The sequence below is a fragment of the Microtus oregoni genome, unplaced genomic scaffold, assembly GCF_018167655.1.
Source record: "Microtus oregoni isolate MIOR12 unplaced genomic scaffold, Mior012 000049F_ref0000343, whole genome shotgun sequence".
Taxonomy (NCBI): Eukaryota; Metazoa; Chordata; class Mammalia; order Rodentia; family Cricetidae; genus Microtus; species Microtus oregoni.
The window spans coordinates 4,547,721-4,566,007 of record NW_024543223.1 but is presented as its reverse complement, the minus strand read 5'-3'; the positions used below and the strand labels follow the sequence as shown (position 1 = coordinate 4,566,007).

At 42.7% G+C, this 18,287-nt stretch overlaps 1 protein-coding gene across 5 annotated transcripts in view; it reads right to left on the bottom strand.

The window, feature by feature from the left end:
- Positions 1-7,938: 7,938 nt before the first annotated feature.
- The window catches only part of LOC121436435 (G protein-coupled receptor kinase 4-like), a 79,379-nt gene continuing 69,030 nt past the window's right edge, over positions 7,939-18,287 (bottom strand). For 4 of the 5 annotated variants that reach the window (XM_041636316.1, XM_041636315.1, XM_041636318.1 and 1 more), the window contains 5 exons: positions 17,948-18,156; positions 12,681-12,824; positions 11,322-11,459; positions 10,487-10,624; positions 7,939-8,171 (listed from right to left, as the gene is read on the bottom strand). In XM_041636316.1, coding sequence (XP_041492250.1) covers positions 8,121-8,171; positions 10,487-10,624; positions 11,322-11,459; positions 12,681-12,824; positions 17,948-18,156 — 680 coding nt within the window. In that variant the 3' untranslated portion in view covers positions 7,939-8,120. The remainder of the gene's footprint in view (positions 8,172-10,486; positions 10,625-11,321; positions 11,460-12,680; positions 12,825-17,947; positions 18,157-18,287) is intronic. The other variant, XM_041636317.1, reaches the window with a different exon arrangement.

Here is an 18,287-nt window from a genome sequence, read left to right as displayed (position 1 = left end):
CTTGGGCCCGTCCCGGCAACCCCCGCGGCGCCTGCGTCCTGTGACGTCAGGCCGGCGGAGGCGAGGCCACGCTGGACCCGCAGATTTGACAGGCGGATTTGAAGCGTCGTCTTTCCCAGTAGCTGGAGATGAGAGCACGTCCTGCCTTTGCCAACTTACTGAGACTCCCCGCCCACCGACATGGCCCCGCCCCCTGGCAAACCAATCGCCTGAGTGGAGAGGGTGGGGCGGACTATAAATGAGGGGCGGAGCCGAGCCAAGAGCGGGTTTGAGCGGGGCGCGGCCTAGCATCGGCTAGAAACAGTAGCGATGGAAAAATGTCTAGGAAGTGGGCAGAGGAGTTGGCGACGCGGCAGGGTTTGGGGAGACCTGGAAGGAAGGCGAAGAAGTTGGAAAGAGGAAGGGCAGCGAAGAAATTGCCCTGCAGAAAGGCACGCTACACTGGGATGGCGGTGGTGGAGCTCGGAGCCCGAAACCCAGAGAGGCTCTCCTGGTCCACAAACCGGCCGGTGGCCTGAGATACAGTCCCAAGCGCAGCATGCTGGGGGCTCCCTGAAATGAGAATGGAACCAAAATGACCCTGACCAAAGGACCCTTGTGATCCGTGGACCCCTGAAGCGCTGGCCCCCTCAGATGTGAAAGCCTCTAGAGGGTGTGCTGTGGAGGAAACTGATAAAGGGTTCTAACCAGGCAGCAGTGGTTGCAGTTTAAAGAGAGACTGGGGTTAGTGCACTGGGGCCAGACACCCCACAATGAGTGCCGGACCATGGGCATTGCTCTGCCATCAGCCAGGACCTACAAGGGGCTTCATAGCCACTAGGGCTGAAGACTTTGTCTCCAGAGCCGCCATCTCTCACAGGTGAGCAATTAAGCAGGAAGCCGAGAATAGAGTGGATTACATCCAGCTCCTGCAGCGTGTCCAGGAAAAGTGTTGGCTTCAGAGAGAGCTATCTAGTGGTGATGCATTTGGTGAAGAACTCATTTAAGACCTTCAGGCTGCCCCTTAAGACTCAAGAACTCTATTACACAGCCATGAAACAATCCATCTTCTCAAAATGGTCAAGTACACAGAAACCAAGTCTTTAGATTCCATGTCCCTCCTTTCATTAATGTGACTATCTGCTGCACAGAGCCAGTGCCAGATCCCACGAGAGGCAAGCTGGTTGAGACTGGGAGTTGCTAGTAGGAAGACTTGAAAGATGGTCCAGTGAACCCAGCCTCTTAGCATTCTCTAAGCTATGGCATCCCTGTTCTCAAGAATGGGCAGCTGACTTCTGACATCTAACCAATACAAGGCAAAAGAGAACAGGATGGGATGTCATACTGTTGTTAGGTTACAAATGTAACCTTAGTCCTGTTGACTACCATCTTCTCAACTTACACACATGCCTTTTTTTTAAATTTTTAAATTAGATGTATCTTTCTTTGTGTGTATGTTTTGACTGCCTCTATGTGTTGTACCACAGGCATGTTTGATGCCTGAGTAGGTCAGAGAGAGCATTGAATTCCCCAAATCTGGAGTTATAAGTGGTTGTGAGCCACCATGCAGGTGCTGGGAATCAAACCTGGGGCCTCTGTAAGAGCAACAAGTGCTCTTAACTGTTGAACCATCTCTCCAGCCCTGCTTACACAAATTGAGAAAGAGCAATTGGCAAGACTGACATAAAGAACAGTCCATGGCCAGCAAGCAGTCAGAACTACCATTGGCAGTCCATCAGTGCACACAGAAGTAGACTCTGCCAACACCACTAAAGCTCTACGGTGATTCTTTTGAAGTCAAGCTTTCAGATAACAGGGAGCTGGTACCTGATTGGCCACTGTGAGAAGCAGGTAGCAGAGGACTTACATAAGGTGGGCCCAGATTCTAGACCCATAGGAACTGGATAGTTATTAAAATATAGGCCACTATCCTCTGGTATTTTGCTGGTCAGCAAAGGATAGGTATATTTTCTGGCTTGTACTGCTGTGTCAGGGTACCACTGTCTGGGAGCTATCAGTAGATACTTATATTCTCATACTCCAGCAAACTAAAAATCCCAAATAAGGGGCTGGCAGAGCAGCTTCCACTTGAGGCCTCACACCACCATCCTTCTGTGTCTTTGTCCTATTTTTTAATGAAATCCTAAGTAACTGGATTAAGATCTAGTAGCCCCACTGTATCTCAATACCTCTTTAAAGACTCTCCATGACTTAGTGGTACATGATGCCTGTAATCTGAGCAATAGAGAGGTTGAGGTAAGGGTATTTCAAATTCAAGGACAGCCTTGGCTACATAGTGAGTTCTAAGCCAGACTGGCTGCATATCAAGACCCATCAGAAGAGGGAAGAGGCCACCATCTGCTTTCCAAACACAGACCCATTCTGATATTCTAAGGGGTTAGTGCTTCAGTATATAAATTATGAAGTGAAACAGTTCCATCCATAAAAATAATAGTTGTATTCCAACAGTTACTCTGTCCTTAATTCGGAAATATCACCTGTTTTTTTAATATGGGCAACTTTCCATTTAGCTAAAATACCACAGTTCCTGTCTCTCCATAGCTAACTAAACCATGTGACTAAGTAAGTCCTGGTCAGGGAGATACAAGCAGAAGTAGTGATACTTCTAGAAAGTCTTCTGCAAAAGAAAGGGTACATCCATCTTCTTCCTGATGCTTGCAATGAGAGTATGTTGTCCGGCAGTAGAGCAGTCATTTTGGGTGTGAAAGTCACATTCTGAGATGACAGAGCTGGAAGAAGTTGGGTGGATGACTGGAGCTGTCATTCTAGCTGCCTGCCCATTTCTGGATTTATTTCACCGTAACAGAGCAATACATTTCTATTTTGTCTAAGCCACAATTACTCTGAGTTATACTATTAGATGCACCTACACTAAATCTTTACCAACTTAAGAGACAAAGAGTTTGTTCTGGCTCGCAGTTCAAGGGCAGTCTTATGGCAAGTTTAGGTGGCAGGAGCATGAAGCAATTGATCACATAGCTCTACAATTAGAAAGCAGAGCACATGAATGTATGTAGCTGCCCAGCTTTCTTTCTCCACTGATTTAGTCCAGGATCTAGCCAAGAAATGGTGCCACTTACAATAGGTGGGTTTTCTAACTGAATTAATACAATAAAGACAATCCCCCATAGGTGTGTCCAGAATGCCATTTCTCAGGTAATTCTAGATTCTGTTAAGTTGATACCACAAACCATACCTCACTATGTTAGAGATTCAGGCTGAGAGAAACTTGAGCATAGACTGCAGCTGGCTCAAAAGGGAGAATATGTGTGCTTTAGGCAGCACAGCAGAAGGGCCAGAAGTCATCACAAGTCAAAGATGCGAAACAGACTTGTAGGATTTGGTACTGTAAAATTGGGTTTGGTCTTACTTTAGCCCACCCCTTCCTTGCTATGCCCTCATTCCTCCCCTAGTGTAGTTTGAAATAATGGAACTTAGTTTTTCTCACGTTTATTGGTGTTGGGGGTGGATCATGCACATGCCACAGTGCACACATGGAAATAAGGACAACTTTTGGTTGTCAGTTCTTTCCCTCCAAGTAGAGGCCAGGATCAAATTCATGTCATCAGCTTAGGCAGCAAGTACTTTACTAGTTATCTTGCCTGCCTTTGTGTGTGCCAGTGTGTGTGTGTTTTAATATTTATTCTTCTTAGTTTTAAAAGTGTGGTGGTAGGAAAGGGAAGTGTCTGTATATGTGGTGGAATGTGTACTTTAGTGCAAGTGTTTGCAAGGTCCAGAGGGTCCAGAAGAAAGTGTCAGACTCCCTGGACCTGGAATTACAGACAGTTGTGGGCCACTCAAAATTGATGCTGGCAACAGAATTCATGTTTTTAGTCACTGAGTCATCTCTCCAGTGTTCTACCTTTGCAAACATGCTTTTATTGTGTACATGTGTGTGCTTTTTAATTATACACTGGCTCCTGGTTAAATGATTCCCTTAAGTATCAGAAGAGACTTGAAACTTTTGAACACTGTTAAAACATTTTGTTTTGTTTTGTTTTGTTTTTCCAGACAGGGTTTCTCTGTTTGGCTGTCCTGAAACTTAATCTGTAGACCAGGCTAACCTCAAACTCAGAGATCTGCCTAGCCTCTACTGGAACTAAAGGTGTGTGCCACTATCACCCAGTCTAGTGTTAACAACTACCGACTAGTGTGATTTTTGGTTGTGAACTTGACTACTTCTAGAACAAAAATCCAAGAGGTTGGATATACCTGTGAGGGTTTTTTTTTCTTAATTAAACTATTTGAAGTGGGAAGACTCACTTTTAATCCAGTTCTTTTGACATGGGAAGATTCACTTTAATCAAGATCTTTTGAGGTAGGAAGATCCAACTTATTCTGAGCCCCACCTGCTTACATCCTATATAAAGAACATGGAAGAAAGAAGCTTGCTCTTTTTGCCTGTTTGTTCTTACTGGCAAGTCCATTCTTTCAATGGCATGAGAGGCTCCCTCTGCAGTATTCCAGTGTATACTGAAGAACAGCTGAGACATCCAGCCTAGTGAACTGAACAACTGGAATCTTGAACTTTCAGTTGGTTGATAGCCATTGTTGACTAGCTGGATATACACAGCTAATATATCCATTATAACTTCATATATATCCATTTATACCCATTATTACTCCATATATATATATATATATATATATATATATATAATTCCATACCACCTATAAGCTATTCTAATAAATTCCACATATATCCATACATACCATTATAATTCAATATATATAAAGCCATATATATATAAAGCCATATATATATATATATATTTATATATTCTATCAATTCTGTTCCTCTAGAGAACCTAAGGAGACTTTTGAAATCCAGAAGGATGCATTTTGCATGAGATGGCCATGAGGCCAGGGGGCCAAGGGTAGGATGTTGTTTGAATGTGTAATGCTCCCTCAACCATACACTCATTTTTTTAACACTGGGTTCCCAGCTGGTAGTACAGTTTGGGAAGGTTGTAAAGCCTTTCGGAGGTGGAGACTTGCTGGAGGAAGTGAGTCAATGGGGGCAGGCAGGCCTTGAGGTTTTATAGCTTAGCCCATTTCTTGTATATTCTATGCTTCTTGATTGCTAAAACTATGTGATCAGATCCCTCTGGCACTGCTACCTACAATATGCCTCACTAGCCCTGTAGACCCCATTCCTCACATGGACAGCACAACTGTGCCACAGTGATAGCCTCTGTGTTACAGGGTAGCCTCCTGCTTGATTTACACCTACCAATTGAAGTGCCCCAGGCCCAAGGAAGACCTTGATTTCTCTTCAAAGTGTGTGTGTGTGTGTGTGTGTGTGTGTGTCTCCCAGAAGGGCCAGTACCCCAGGACACTTTTAAACAATAAAGCCTTTGTCTCCACCTGTGTGTCTTCATCACCATGATCCCAGGATAAAGGCTACAGGCATTGTTCCCAGCACCTCTGGAGGCACTATATAAGATTAGAGGTTATTTTATTTGCCCCCTTTGTTACCAGTATGGTTTTGATGGTTAAACAGAGCTCTAGACTCAAGCAGTTACTGTCATTCTAAGCACCCCCAGGCAAGGGCATTTGCATGTGAGGTGTTCTCTGTTTATCTGAAGTAAACCATCTTAATCAGTGCTCCAGTGTTTCCAACTCCTAGGCTATGTTGGCTTGCTCTTCCCAAGGCAAGGGGCACTTTTCTGTTAACCCAATGTTGTGGTTTGACTATGAAATGTTCTTAAAAGGCTTATGTGTTTGAGCACTTGGTCCCCAGATGGTGGTGTTTTAGAAGGCTGTTGAAACATTACGAAGTAGAGTCTTGTTGGAGGAGGTGGTTTTTGCAGCCTAGTCCCACTTCCTGTTCACACTGTTTCCTAGCTATGGATGTAAAGTCAGCTTCCTGCTCCTGCTGCGATGACTTCCCCACCATGACAGGCTGTTTCCCCCTTCCTTAAGTTATTCTGCCAAGTATTTCGTCATATTAATGAGACAAGTAACTAGAAGGTAGTTATAAATACCAGCTAAGGTCACATGATCACTTATAGAAACAAGAATTGCAATTACAGTGAGTATTTCTGTATTTGTTAAGGATGTCTGTGCATACATTAATATATGGATTAAGCAGATATTTGCATTTTCTTTACTTTTTTGCAGTATCATGTCAGTTGAGATAATATCAGTAGTTGTGTTGTGAATCTATATTATCATATTTAAGTTAGGGGATACTAAAAGACTAGGCATTCCTCAAGGGACTTTGCCATCTATTCTGGAGGAAGGATAATACATTTGCAATTTTATGAACAACGGTTTTATCTTGTTAAGTGAAATTATGACCTTGTTATTATCTCCATTTGGAAATTAAGCATGACATAAAGAAATGTGATTGTTAAGTTGACAAGGGATGGACTTATGATGGTTAATATTTGTGGTCAACTTGATTAGGTCTGGGATCAACTAAAAAAAAAACCTCATCTTTAAGTGGGTCTGTGAGGGTATTTCCTGAAAGGATTAACTGAGAATGGGAGACCCTCCCCCAGAGGAGGAAGCACCTTCTATAGGCAGTGCAGATATAAAAAGGGTCTCAAGATTTCTTTTTTTTTTTTTTTTGAGACAGGGTTTCTCTGTGGCTTTGGAGCCTGTCCTGGAACTAGCTCTTGTAGACCAGGCTGGTCTCGAACTCACAGAGATCCGCCTGCCTCTGCCTCCCGAGTGCTGGGATTAAAAGCGTGCGCCACCACCGCCCGGCTAGGTTTCTTTTTTCAAGAAAGTGTTTTTCTGCTTAACAGTCTTGGCTGTCCTAGAGCTCTCTTTGTACACCAGGCTGGCCTCAAACTCACTGATATTTACCTGTCTCTGCCTCCCAAGTGCTGGGATTAAAAGTATTTGTCACCTCTGCCTGGCAGGGCTGCTTTGCAAAGCCTGAATTTGCCTTATTGCCACCACTGCCCAGCTTCTTTATTTCTTTTTTCTATTTGCAATACTTTTTGGCCAATAGCTTAAGCATATTTTTTGATAACTCATATCTTAAATTAACCCATCTCCACTAATCTGTGTATCGCCACGAGGTTGTAGCCTACCAGATTGTTCCGGTGTCTGTCTCCAGAGGAGCTACATGACCGCTATATTTTTTCTTTTTCTTTTTTTTTAATATTTATTTATTTATTATGTATACAATATTCTGTCTGCATGTATGCCTGAAGAGGGCACCAGACCTCGTTACAGATGGTTGTGAGCCACCATGTGGTTGCTGGGAATTGAACTCAGGACCTTCGGAAGAGCAGGCAATGCTCTTAACTGCTGAGCCATCTCTCCAGCCCCCGCTATATTTTTTCTTGAGCCCAGTTATTTCCATATTTAAAGATCAAGAACAGAGGTATTCTTTCATGTTTCAGAGCATGACTAACAACTCCACTTGGCCTTCAAGATGTATGTCAAGAAGTATGATGCAGGATTTCCACAGCACTCATGGTCCAAGCAGCAGGGGTAAAACAGAAATTTTAGAGGCTCAAAGAACCATATTCAGCTCAGTAAGGAACAGTCCAAGTGGATGAGGAAGCAGGGAACTGGCTGGAACTAGATTTGAGTCAGAGCATAAGAGACCTCAATGAACCATCGGAAAACCTTTTCACGTTGTATATGATGTAACACAGGCCCAGGAAGATGATGTGTAGCTTCAGGTAATATTTAACCAAATGTTGGTCCTAGAATCTACCCCAGACCTCGAGGGATGAGTGAGTACCAAAGCAGGCAGGGGAAATTTAAAATAAAGGAAGGACCTATGATTCTTCTCTGAGAGTTTTGAATTAACAATTTAAAAAGTAGCACTAAAGTTCCATAAGAACCTCAGCAAATTTCAGGGAAAACTGGACAGTGTGGGACAGGCATACAGGAACAGGACTTCTAAGAACTGCTCCAATGTACAAGGCATCCATACTTGGGAGCTTCAGGGTACACAGTGGTGTTCTCAGGCTTCTTCTGTAACACAGCTTCAGTAAACAGACAGTGCAGATATTAATGTAAAAATATATGAAAGCACATTATAAACAGTGTCAGACTGTTTATTACAATTCATGGAAAGGACAAGACACTGAGAATGTGACAGGTTCCTTCTTAACACCAGGGTCTTGTTCTGTGGTCGGCACAGTGAACGGTCAGCGTTGTGTTGGCTCCCCCTCCTCACTGAGAGCTTTGCTCAGGCAGCCCTGCAACACACAGCACAATGGCCAGCCTCAGCCATGTCTCTAATGTCAAGATGGCTTTGTTTTGCTTGAGTAGCCATGAGGTCTATAAGCATGAACTCAACCAACCCCGAATCAAAAATATTGAGAAAAGTATTTTAAGCCATATGACAATGCCAAGTAAGTTTTAAAAGGATATGACAACTATTTGTATATTGCACTCTGCATTGTAAGTAATCTAGAGGTGATTTATATATACACTGTACATTTATGAAAGAGACTTGATCACTTTTAGACTTTGGCATCTTGAAACCGATCTCCAAAGATACCTAGGAACAAATATAATGTTCTAGAAACTGGGACAATACTAATTGTAAGGTAAGCAAAAATTATAAATGCATTTTTCTTATTTAAGAAATGGAATTCTAAATGTAGTTCCAGCTACTTAGGAAGCAGAGCCAAGAGGATCACAAATTCAAGACTAGCCCAGGCATCCCTAGGCTAGTGAGACCCTGTTTCAAAAATGTTTTAAAAATAAAAGTTGCAGGGTGCGGGGCTATAGCTCAGTGTTAGAGTACTTATCAGGTATACACAAGGTCCTAACTTCCGTCCCTATACCGCTAAAAGTAATTTTAAAGGCATATGCTTAATTTACATACAGATATACTGCTTCAAGATGAGTTTTGCTGTTTTGTGACTGTTGCGTGCTACATCAAATTCAATAGCTGAATGAGTGCAGAAGACAGATGAGGCTCACTGGCTCTTTCACCAGTAAGTGCTATGGTAAGAAGGCGCTCGACATGGCACAACTCTATTCTCTCCGTGGAGAGCGCTCTAGTGGATGTCATTATGGGCTCTGAATAAGGAGGGATGCCCAAGGACTTAACTGTGTGCAGAAATAGACTGATGAGTTCAGTTCATATAGCTATCCCCTAGTTGTGAAAGAAAATGTGGTCTTAACAACAACCACTTTGGGAGACTTTAACTACTGGAGTCTTGTTGAAAAAAAAAACACAGATTAGGATGCTAGCAAACAATCTTTTAGTAAATTCCTCAAGAAATGATAGGTATAATTACCCCCCTCCACCCCCCAAAAAAAGAAAAGAAAAAAATTGAGCCAGACAGTGGTGGTGCATGCCTTTAAATCCAGCACATGGGAGACAGAGGCAGGTGAATTTCTGTGAGTTCGAGGGCAGCCTGGTCTACAGAGTGAGTTCCAGGACAGCAGAGCTGACACACAGAGAAATCCTGTCTTGAAAACACAACAAAAAATAAAAGAATTGATAAGTTCACAACAAATCAATCCACTCATAGGATTTTTTACTTGATGAAATTATTTTCTGACCTTGTCAGGTGTGTTGGTACACACTTTTAACCCCAGCACTCAAGAGCCTAAGGCAGGAGGATCAGGAGTCTAGGGTCTTCTTTTGCTACATAACAAGTTCAAAACCAGCCTGGGATACATGAGGAAGAAAATAAACAAAAGTAATGTTACTACAAAAAGTCTCTCCAAAGGATTTCCAGTGTTAGAAGGAAACCTGCTTTTCTTGTGTATGTAGACATGAGAGAGCAGTGGTTGGATTCAGAACATTGAGAACTAAAACATGCATTGTTTGTGGGAATTCAATCAGATGCTGACCTTTGAGCTAGGTCAAACGCTTTGTCACCAAACCAGGAAGCAGCTTCAGTGCTAACAAGTCATTGCCTTGTAGATCAAAACAGTCTTTCCACCAACAGCAAGCAACATTGGTTCTTTAGGTAAACTTTAAATGGAACCATATGGCTTTTAAACTATATGAAATCAATGTGTGTGTGTGTGTGTGTGTGTGTGTGTGTTTGTCTGTCTACTTGTCTCTTCTTCTTTTCTTCTTCCTTCTCTCCGATAACGACTCACTATGTAGTGAGCTGGCCTCAAACTCACAGTGATTCTTCTACCTCAGCCTCCTACGTGTGAGCTACACCCAGGTTGAAATTTCTTATATGAAGCATTGCAGAAAGGAAAGAAAGTAACTAGTGGTACACACCTTTAATCCCAGTACTCAGGAGGCGGAGGCAGACAGATCCCTGAGTTAGAGACCAGCCTGGTCTACAGAATGAGTTCTAGGACAGCCAGGGCTACAGAGAAACCCTGTCTCAAAAAATAAAAACAAAAAGGGGGGGGGGGAGAGTTTTCCCTTAGAAAAGATTTTCCTTCTGATACACATACAGACATGTGGAGGGTGTGAATTCACATGCCCACTGTTTCTTAGAACCAAAGCCCTTGCTCACACTACGCAAATGTTCTATCCTAAGCAGAACCCCGGCCACAACAGTTTACTTTTTACAAAATATGTTTTTACCCCTCTTCTGAAGAGTCTATGGAAGAAATTTCTCTTTGGTCTGAGAATGGAGGAACACGTCTTCTCTTTTTTATATGCTGGCAGATCTCCCTTATCTTCATTTTCATTGATGTCCTTGAAACATCCAGATTCAATCATCTGTGTGCACAGAAGACAGGATAGACTTTGGAGACACCAGGGAGTCAGTGATCTCCCCACATTATTGGCTCCCACCCAGCACCTGATGACAATGTGGGGCACATCATAGTTCCCAGACCTTCTCTGGCTCCACATTCCTGGATTCCTGGTTTCTGACCTCTTCTTGGAATAAAGTGGCCTCTTGTTCCCCTTTCTCTAAGTGAACTCCCCCCCACGAAAAAAAGCTAATTCCAATGGAGGCAAGCAGTCAGTTAGCGCTGACAGGCAAATCCTAAGATCACCTTTATTTTTTTTAATATTTATTTATTTATTATGTATACAATATTCTGTCTGTGTGTACATCTGCAGGCCAGAAGAGGGCACCAGATCTCATTACAGATGGCCATGAGCCACCATGTGGTTGCTGGGAATTGAACTCAGGACCTTTGGAAGAGCAGGCAATGCTCTTAACCACTGAGCCATCTCTCCAGCCCCCTAAGATCACCTTTTGCTGCCTCGTGTAATTGAGACCAGAGTAGCTGTCATGCCTCTGGCAACTGCTGATACAGTCTTGGCTTACCCATCATCTAGTCCTCATGGTCAAATCTTTTGCATAAATGTATTTTGCAGACACACACACACACACACACACACACACACACACACACACGTCATTGTTGAAACTAGAATAAACCTACTCTGTTAGAAAGAGCAGTACCTCATTCTGCCAGGGGATGGTGACACACCCTGTAGCAAATTGGGCATAGAAGGTTTCATCACTGCTGTCCAGGTTGACTCCTTTCACCACAGAGAACTGCCCAATATCCAAGATATCCTTACAATAAATGGCCTGAGGCTGGGCACCAAGAACAAAGAGAGGCATCAACCTGTGAGACAACTAGAGTAACTCTTTTCTTGTTTTGTTGTATGGTTTTGTTTCTTTCTGGATTTTTGAAACAGGAATAGGTAGCCTAGGCTCTCTCTGAATTCACAATCTGGCTGCCTTGACCACCCCCAGATGTTATATCAGCCGCTGAGAGTTGAACATAGGACCTGCACTTGTTGGGCAAGCACTCTACCACTTATCTACATTCCCAGTCCTAAAGTAGCCCTGAGATCTCTTAATTACAAAATCCACACATTTTTCCTCCTACCCTGTTCACTGCTTGTACTAGCTTTTTGGAACCCATTCTCTTGATAAATACCTTGCTCAGCCTAGATACAGTAGGGAGGGCCCTGATCCTTCTTCAAAGCAATGTGCCTTACTCTCTCTGAGAAGTGGATGGGGGATTGGATGGGGGGAAGAGCAGGTGGAGGCAACAGGAGGAGAGGAGGGAGTGGGAACTGGGATTTGTATGTAAAATGAAAAAGATATTTTTTAAATAAAAATAAAAATAGAAAAAATATCAATTGTAGATCTAAATTCCATCCAACAATGAAAATTTAACTTATCTTTCCAATTTTAGAATGTGTCTATAGCTGACTGTTAATGGTGGAGTCCAGGCTATCTTCATTCAATTATCCGTTCATCAGTAGTTCACTTATTATGTACTATTTTACCACATTCAGTTATTATTACCATATTATAAACCAGACACGGACAAGCACCAGTCCCTGTACTTTTGATCTCAATAGCATACTCATGAGGAAGCGTGCATGTGACAGCTCCGGAGGGATGCACATTCCAGAACCAAGCAGCTGTGTGCACTCAGTGTGATGAGTGAACACAGGTAGGAAGGTGAACGGAGTACTGAGATCTGAACAGGAAAACTGGCACACAGAGAGCCTTGAAGGGCATGCTAAGGAGGTCTGAAATGGCACTGAGAATTGGGAGGACAGGAGTTTGGCTATCCCAGCAGTGACAGACTGCATGCCCCAGGCCTGGGAGTCAGAGAACTACTAAGATCTGCCTGAGGCTGTGGAGGTGGTGGGATATAGGCAGAAGAAGAAGCAGAAATAAATAACAGACCTCACAGAGCAGAATTCATATGCTGGCTGTATCATGAGTGTTTTAACCAAAAGATTGCTATGGGAATCAATGTTTTTCGGACCTAGCTACTCTAGGTAGCATACTTACATCAGGATAGAAAGGGGGATCTAACATATTTGCTTCCAGCCTGCTGAAGTTAATGTCCTTGAACACTGGGTGCTGCTTTACAACAGCAGCTCCACCTCCATCGTTCTGACAGCCTAGTCGATGTCTTGGATCCTTGATGAGTAACTACACAAAAGAGAAACAGTCAAGTGAAGCTATTAGGATTGAAATGTAAACTCAAAACTGTCCTCTTTAACAACATAAGAAGTAGGAGTGGCAGAAAGGACATATATTCAAACGAATAGCCACTACAGTTTCCAAGTATCAACCACACTGTACAATTTCAGACTTAACTAAATAGGTTACAGGTAAAACTCAAGTCTTGCCACGAGTGATCATGAGATTGAAGCTTGAAATGCTGTGCCTCATTGTGTGCCCCTTTAATCTCAGCACCTGGACAGAGACAGGTGGATTTCTCTGTGAGTCTGAGGCCAGCCTGATCTACATAATGAGTTCTAAGCCAGTTAGTGTTATACAGATGCTATCTGAAAAACAAAACAAAACAAAGAACCCAGCAATCTGAATAAACTAACCTTCAAATAAAAATGTTATAAAAACTAAGGGATAATTATTAAGGAAATAGTTATGAATTCAGAAACAATATATTAATGCCATTGAATTTATAAAAAGAAACCTTTATTCATTAGAGTACTAAGGACCCCAAGTGAATAAAAAATTGAGTAAGCCCCCTTTTAGAAACTGTATAAACTCCCTGTCTCTGTTTCTCTCCCATCTCCATCATCATCTCTGCTTCCCCCCTTTTTAGTTGTATTTATGTACTTGTGTGAGTGTAAGTACATGCCACAGTGCATGTGTGGAGGTCGGAGATAGTTTTCCAGATCAGAAATCTACCCTTGCCTTCCACTTTGTTTCTGTTGTTGCATTGTGTATTCCAGGCTAGCTGACCCCGCAAACTTCCAGATGATCCTCCTATCTCTACCACCTTTTCTTACCCTAGGAGTACAGGAATTACAGATGTGTGCCAGCACATCTGGCTTTTGGCATAGATTCTGGAGATAAAGCTCAGGTCATCAGGCTTATATGATGAATTTTTTAACCCACTGAACCATCTCCTGGGCCACTGGTTTTTTCAAGATAGGATCTTGTAGCCTAAGTTGATTTCGAAATCCTCATATGCATATCTGCACCTCCAGAGTGCTGGGGTTATAGCCATGTGCCTCCTACATGTCTAACAGACTTTTTTAAAAGTATTCTTACATGTTTACAGCTGTCACAAATTCAAATAAGTCTTCACAATTACTATCACTCAAAAAAAAAAATTGGCTCCAGTTCTTGTCCCTCTGCATAACCCCCTCTCTGCTCTCGGGCAAGTTATCCATGTATCCTAAGATGCTTTCCTACAATCCATCTGTGGGAAATGTAACCCATTGTTTAAGAGCCAGTTATTTCTCTTCTCAGTAGTTACTAAACATGAAGGTTAATTTTAGCTGTTAAATGGACACAATCTAGAATCACCTGGAAAGGGAGTCTTAAAGAGCATTGCCCAGATTAGGTTTACTTGTATGCATTCTTTTTATTTTATTTTTATTTTTAACTTTCATACATTACATCTTAACCAAAGTTTCCCCTCCCTCCACTCCTCCTAGTCTCCCTCCTACTTCCCCTCTCCCCCAGATCCACTCCTCCTTCATGTCCTTTCAAAAAGAAAGAAAAAAAACAGGCCTCTCAGAGATATCAACTGAATAAATCATAACAAATTACATTAAGACTAGGCACAAACCCTCATATCAAGGCTGGACAAGGCAACCCAGTAAGAAGAAAACGGTCCCGAGTGTAGGACTTCTGGCATTCTTGTGAGGGATTTTCTTAATTGAATTAACTGAAGTAGGAAGACCCACTCTTAATGTGGACTGCACATTTGATGGTCTGGGTCCTGGATTGAATGGAGATAGGCAGATGAGAACTGGTATTTTTGTATTAATTCATTGGGGTAGATGTGATGTGACTAGTTGCGTCAGTTCCAGCTCCCTTGACTTCCCTGCAGTTATGAGTCAAATAAGCCCTTTCTCCCTTCAGTTGTTTTTATCAGGGTGTTTTATCACAACAACAGGAAAAAAAACTAAGACAAGGAATATATATCTCAACAACTTACCTTCATTACTTGATTTTATCCTCCCAGTATCTTGTCTCATCTGCATTTTATAGACAACAGACTGAGGCTTAGAGAGTCTACAGAGCAAGTTCAAAGATGGCCAAGACTACACAGAGAAACCCTGACTCAAAACAACAATAATAAAAAGCTATCCTTTGCTCAAACCCTACATTCTTCCCCAGGGCCTCTGGCATAACAAGAATTTCATCCTTGAAACCCTTGAGCCCTTCTTAAATTTACAGTACCCAGGGGCTGGAGAGATGGCTCACCAGTTAAGAGCATTGCCTGCTCTTCCAAAGGTCCTGAGTTCAATTCCCAGCAACCACATGGTGGCTCACAACCATCTGTAATGAGGTCTGGCGCCCTCTTCTGGCCTGCAGGCATACATGTAGAAAGAATATTGTATACATAATAAATAAATATTTAAAAAAAAAAAAAATTTACAGTACCCAAATTCTGCCTGTTAGTCATTCTTAAGAATGTAGGCCTAAGATTAAACTATGAGCTCTTTAGGGGCAGGCTCCATCTCTGCTTTCACATTACAGCTCTGTCAGTGTCCTGTGTACAGCAAGCACTCAGTCAATATTTACAAAGCCAAATGCAAAAGTAGCTTGATCAAAGCACTGAAATGCTGTCGGCTACAAGCTGAGTAGGCTAGCTGGGAAGAAAGCCAGAAGGATCCCACAGCTCAATGACAAATCCGTAACACCCACCATTTTGTATATGGAAACAAAATGAAGCACTCCAAATAATTATTCCCCAGATAGTATCAACTCACATAAGTTACCAGTATAGTTCCGTAATAGGCATAATTGTTGGCCATTCTCACACCCACAAAGGCCCACCCCTTTATCTCCCACTTCGCCAAGCCACTCTCTCCCTGAGTCACAAGCTAGGTTCCTCAGGACCAACATGGCCTCATCAGCTGCTTCTCAAAAACTTTCTTGTCGGGGGCTGGGGAGATGGCTCAGAGGTTAAAAGCACTGGCTGCTCTTCCAGAGGTCCTGAGTTCAATTCCCAGCAACCACATGGTGGCTCACAACCATCTGTAATGAGATTTGGTGCCCTCTTCCTGACTGTAGGCATCCAAGCAGACAGAACACTTTATACATAATAAATAAAAAAATCTTTAAAAAAAAACTTTCTTGTCTATGTATCCCTCCACTTGTTCTAAGCCTGGTCTGGGATGCCTCAATTCCAACAACCCACAGCTCACACTTGGCTAGAATCACCTACTGTCTTTCTACTTGCCTTTCCCTATGTCACTTTTCTTCATCAACTTAAGACTGTATGATCCAGTACTCAAGTTCTCTTTTGCACCCAGCGAGCTTCCCTGCATGTCTCCATACCTGCTTCATCATCCCTACCTGCCCAAACTGGAGAGCAGGGCAAAGATAGGTCTCTGCTGTCTCTAGGTCCATGTCCCTGCACAGAGCAGGGCAGGAACAAAACACCAATGGGTTATGGAAAGCATCTCTCTATGCATGCACTTGATGCCTATGAGGAAGCCTCTTGCTTCCCCCAGCTCTTTGGCTTCATCTTCTCTAAATGGTGCTGCGTACCTTATCTGTACCCATACTCACAACATTTCTCTCCCTATCCTTGCCCCGATGATGCTGAGGGCATAAGAAAACAGAAGTCTCATTGCAAATCTGCCACTTTCACTGCCCCCAAACTAAGAAAGGGAACTGCTCACATCTTCCTTGTACACTAGTGCCTCTCTTTCCCATACCCAAGGCTTTTGGTCTAGCAAGTACACCTCCCCAGACAAGTATTTGTGTTTCCCCCATTAAGTGATGCTGCTCTATCAGTTTGGGATTCAGCCTTGACCCCTCTTTAACCACTTCAGCAATTCCTACAAGATCCATCCAGAATCTGAACACTTCTCACATCTGCTCTTCTATCAATGCTATCCATGCCACATCTGCATCCACACATTTTTTTCAGCTCTTTGTCCCCCCAAATCCTACCAAATATGGTGTCTCATCAGCCCCCATGCTTCTACTTCTCCGGAATACGCATTGTTCTCTGGCAGCCAGTCCATTTGTCATTTTTTTTTTTTTTTTGGATTTTCGAGACAGGGTTTCTCTGTAGCTTTTGGTTCCTGTCCTGGAACTAGCTCTTGTAGACCAGGCTGGCCTCGAACTCACAGAGATCCACCTGCCTCTGCCTCCCGAGTGCTGGGATTAAAGGTGTGCGCCACCACCGCCCGGCTTGTCATATTTTTTCTGCTTACTGTTAGAGGCTACCCACCCTGCAACAAAATGAGAACACTGAAGAGCCAGGACTTCTTCCCTCTCTTACTCACTGCTGCAGTCCCAGTGCCTAGGAGAGTACTAGGAAGATAGAAGGTGTTTCCTTGTTGGAAGAAAAACTTTAAAGATGCTACAAAGGACAGGCCTCAAAATAAAAAAAGAAAGCCTATAGGCACCATTTTAAGGTAAGCAAGTGACAATTTTTAGTGTAAGGGCAACCAGCAGTTGGTAAACAACTGGGTGCCCTGAGGACAGACTGCACCCATTTGCTACTGGTTCATTCTGTCATCATGGGTTAAAACTTGCTCTCTGGCATCATCGTGTCACATGGAAGGTGACAGTCCTAAAACAATAATCAAATCTGTAAGGTACATGTCAGTCTAGCCCACTCATTACTTCAAATCGGAGTGTCTGTGATGATTTTAAAAAAAAAATTGACAGAGACAATATTCTCATTTCAAAACACATTGGAAATTAGTTTTACATTGAATTTCACATAAGTTTCTGGAAACAGAGTGACTTGACACCATTCTTCCTTTCAACAACATCAATATAGGAGGGGAGTCACGAATTTTCCACTGCTTTGCTCTAGTTCATTGAGTGGTCATTTCCCAAGCCTGGAAAACTTTGCTCTCCGCTCTCATTGTCTACCTGAGATGAAATTCCAGGCAAGCACACCAGGAAGAAGGCTGGTTACTAAGAGGCCAGGCTGAATTCACCTGCACTGGGTCTTGTTGCTGAACCAGGGTTATAAGCTGGGAAGGGGACCGCTGCCCTGCTTCTTAAGACTGCCTGCCTACTTGACTACTGTTTTCTGAACCATCAAAAGAACTTGATGAAGCGAGGTAATCACTTCCCCATCTCTGTGAAAGCTGACCCACCATGCTGCAGATGGACTTGGCATCCTCTGAAAACTTCTCAGAGTACTCCTCAGTTTCATTCTTCACTCTTCTTTCCAGCTCCTCCCGGCTGACTTTCTCTTTGTATTTTTTGAATGGAGAGTGTCCCTCAATCATTTCATATAGCAGACAGCCAAGTCCCCACCAATCGGGACTAAATGAATACCTTTCATTATTGATAATTTCTGGAGCTACATAACAAATACAGAAATTTTTTTATTAAATTTTAGTTTTAAATACTTATGACTAACTCCAAGCAATATATTATTTATTTAATGTTTGTTACAACATGATCTAAGAAGCTTAAAAACATGCTAAGTTT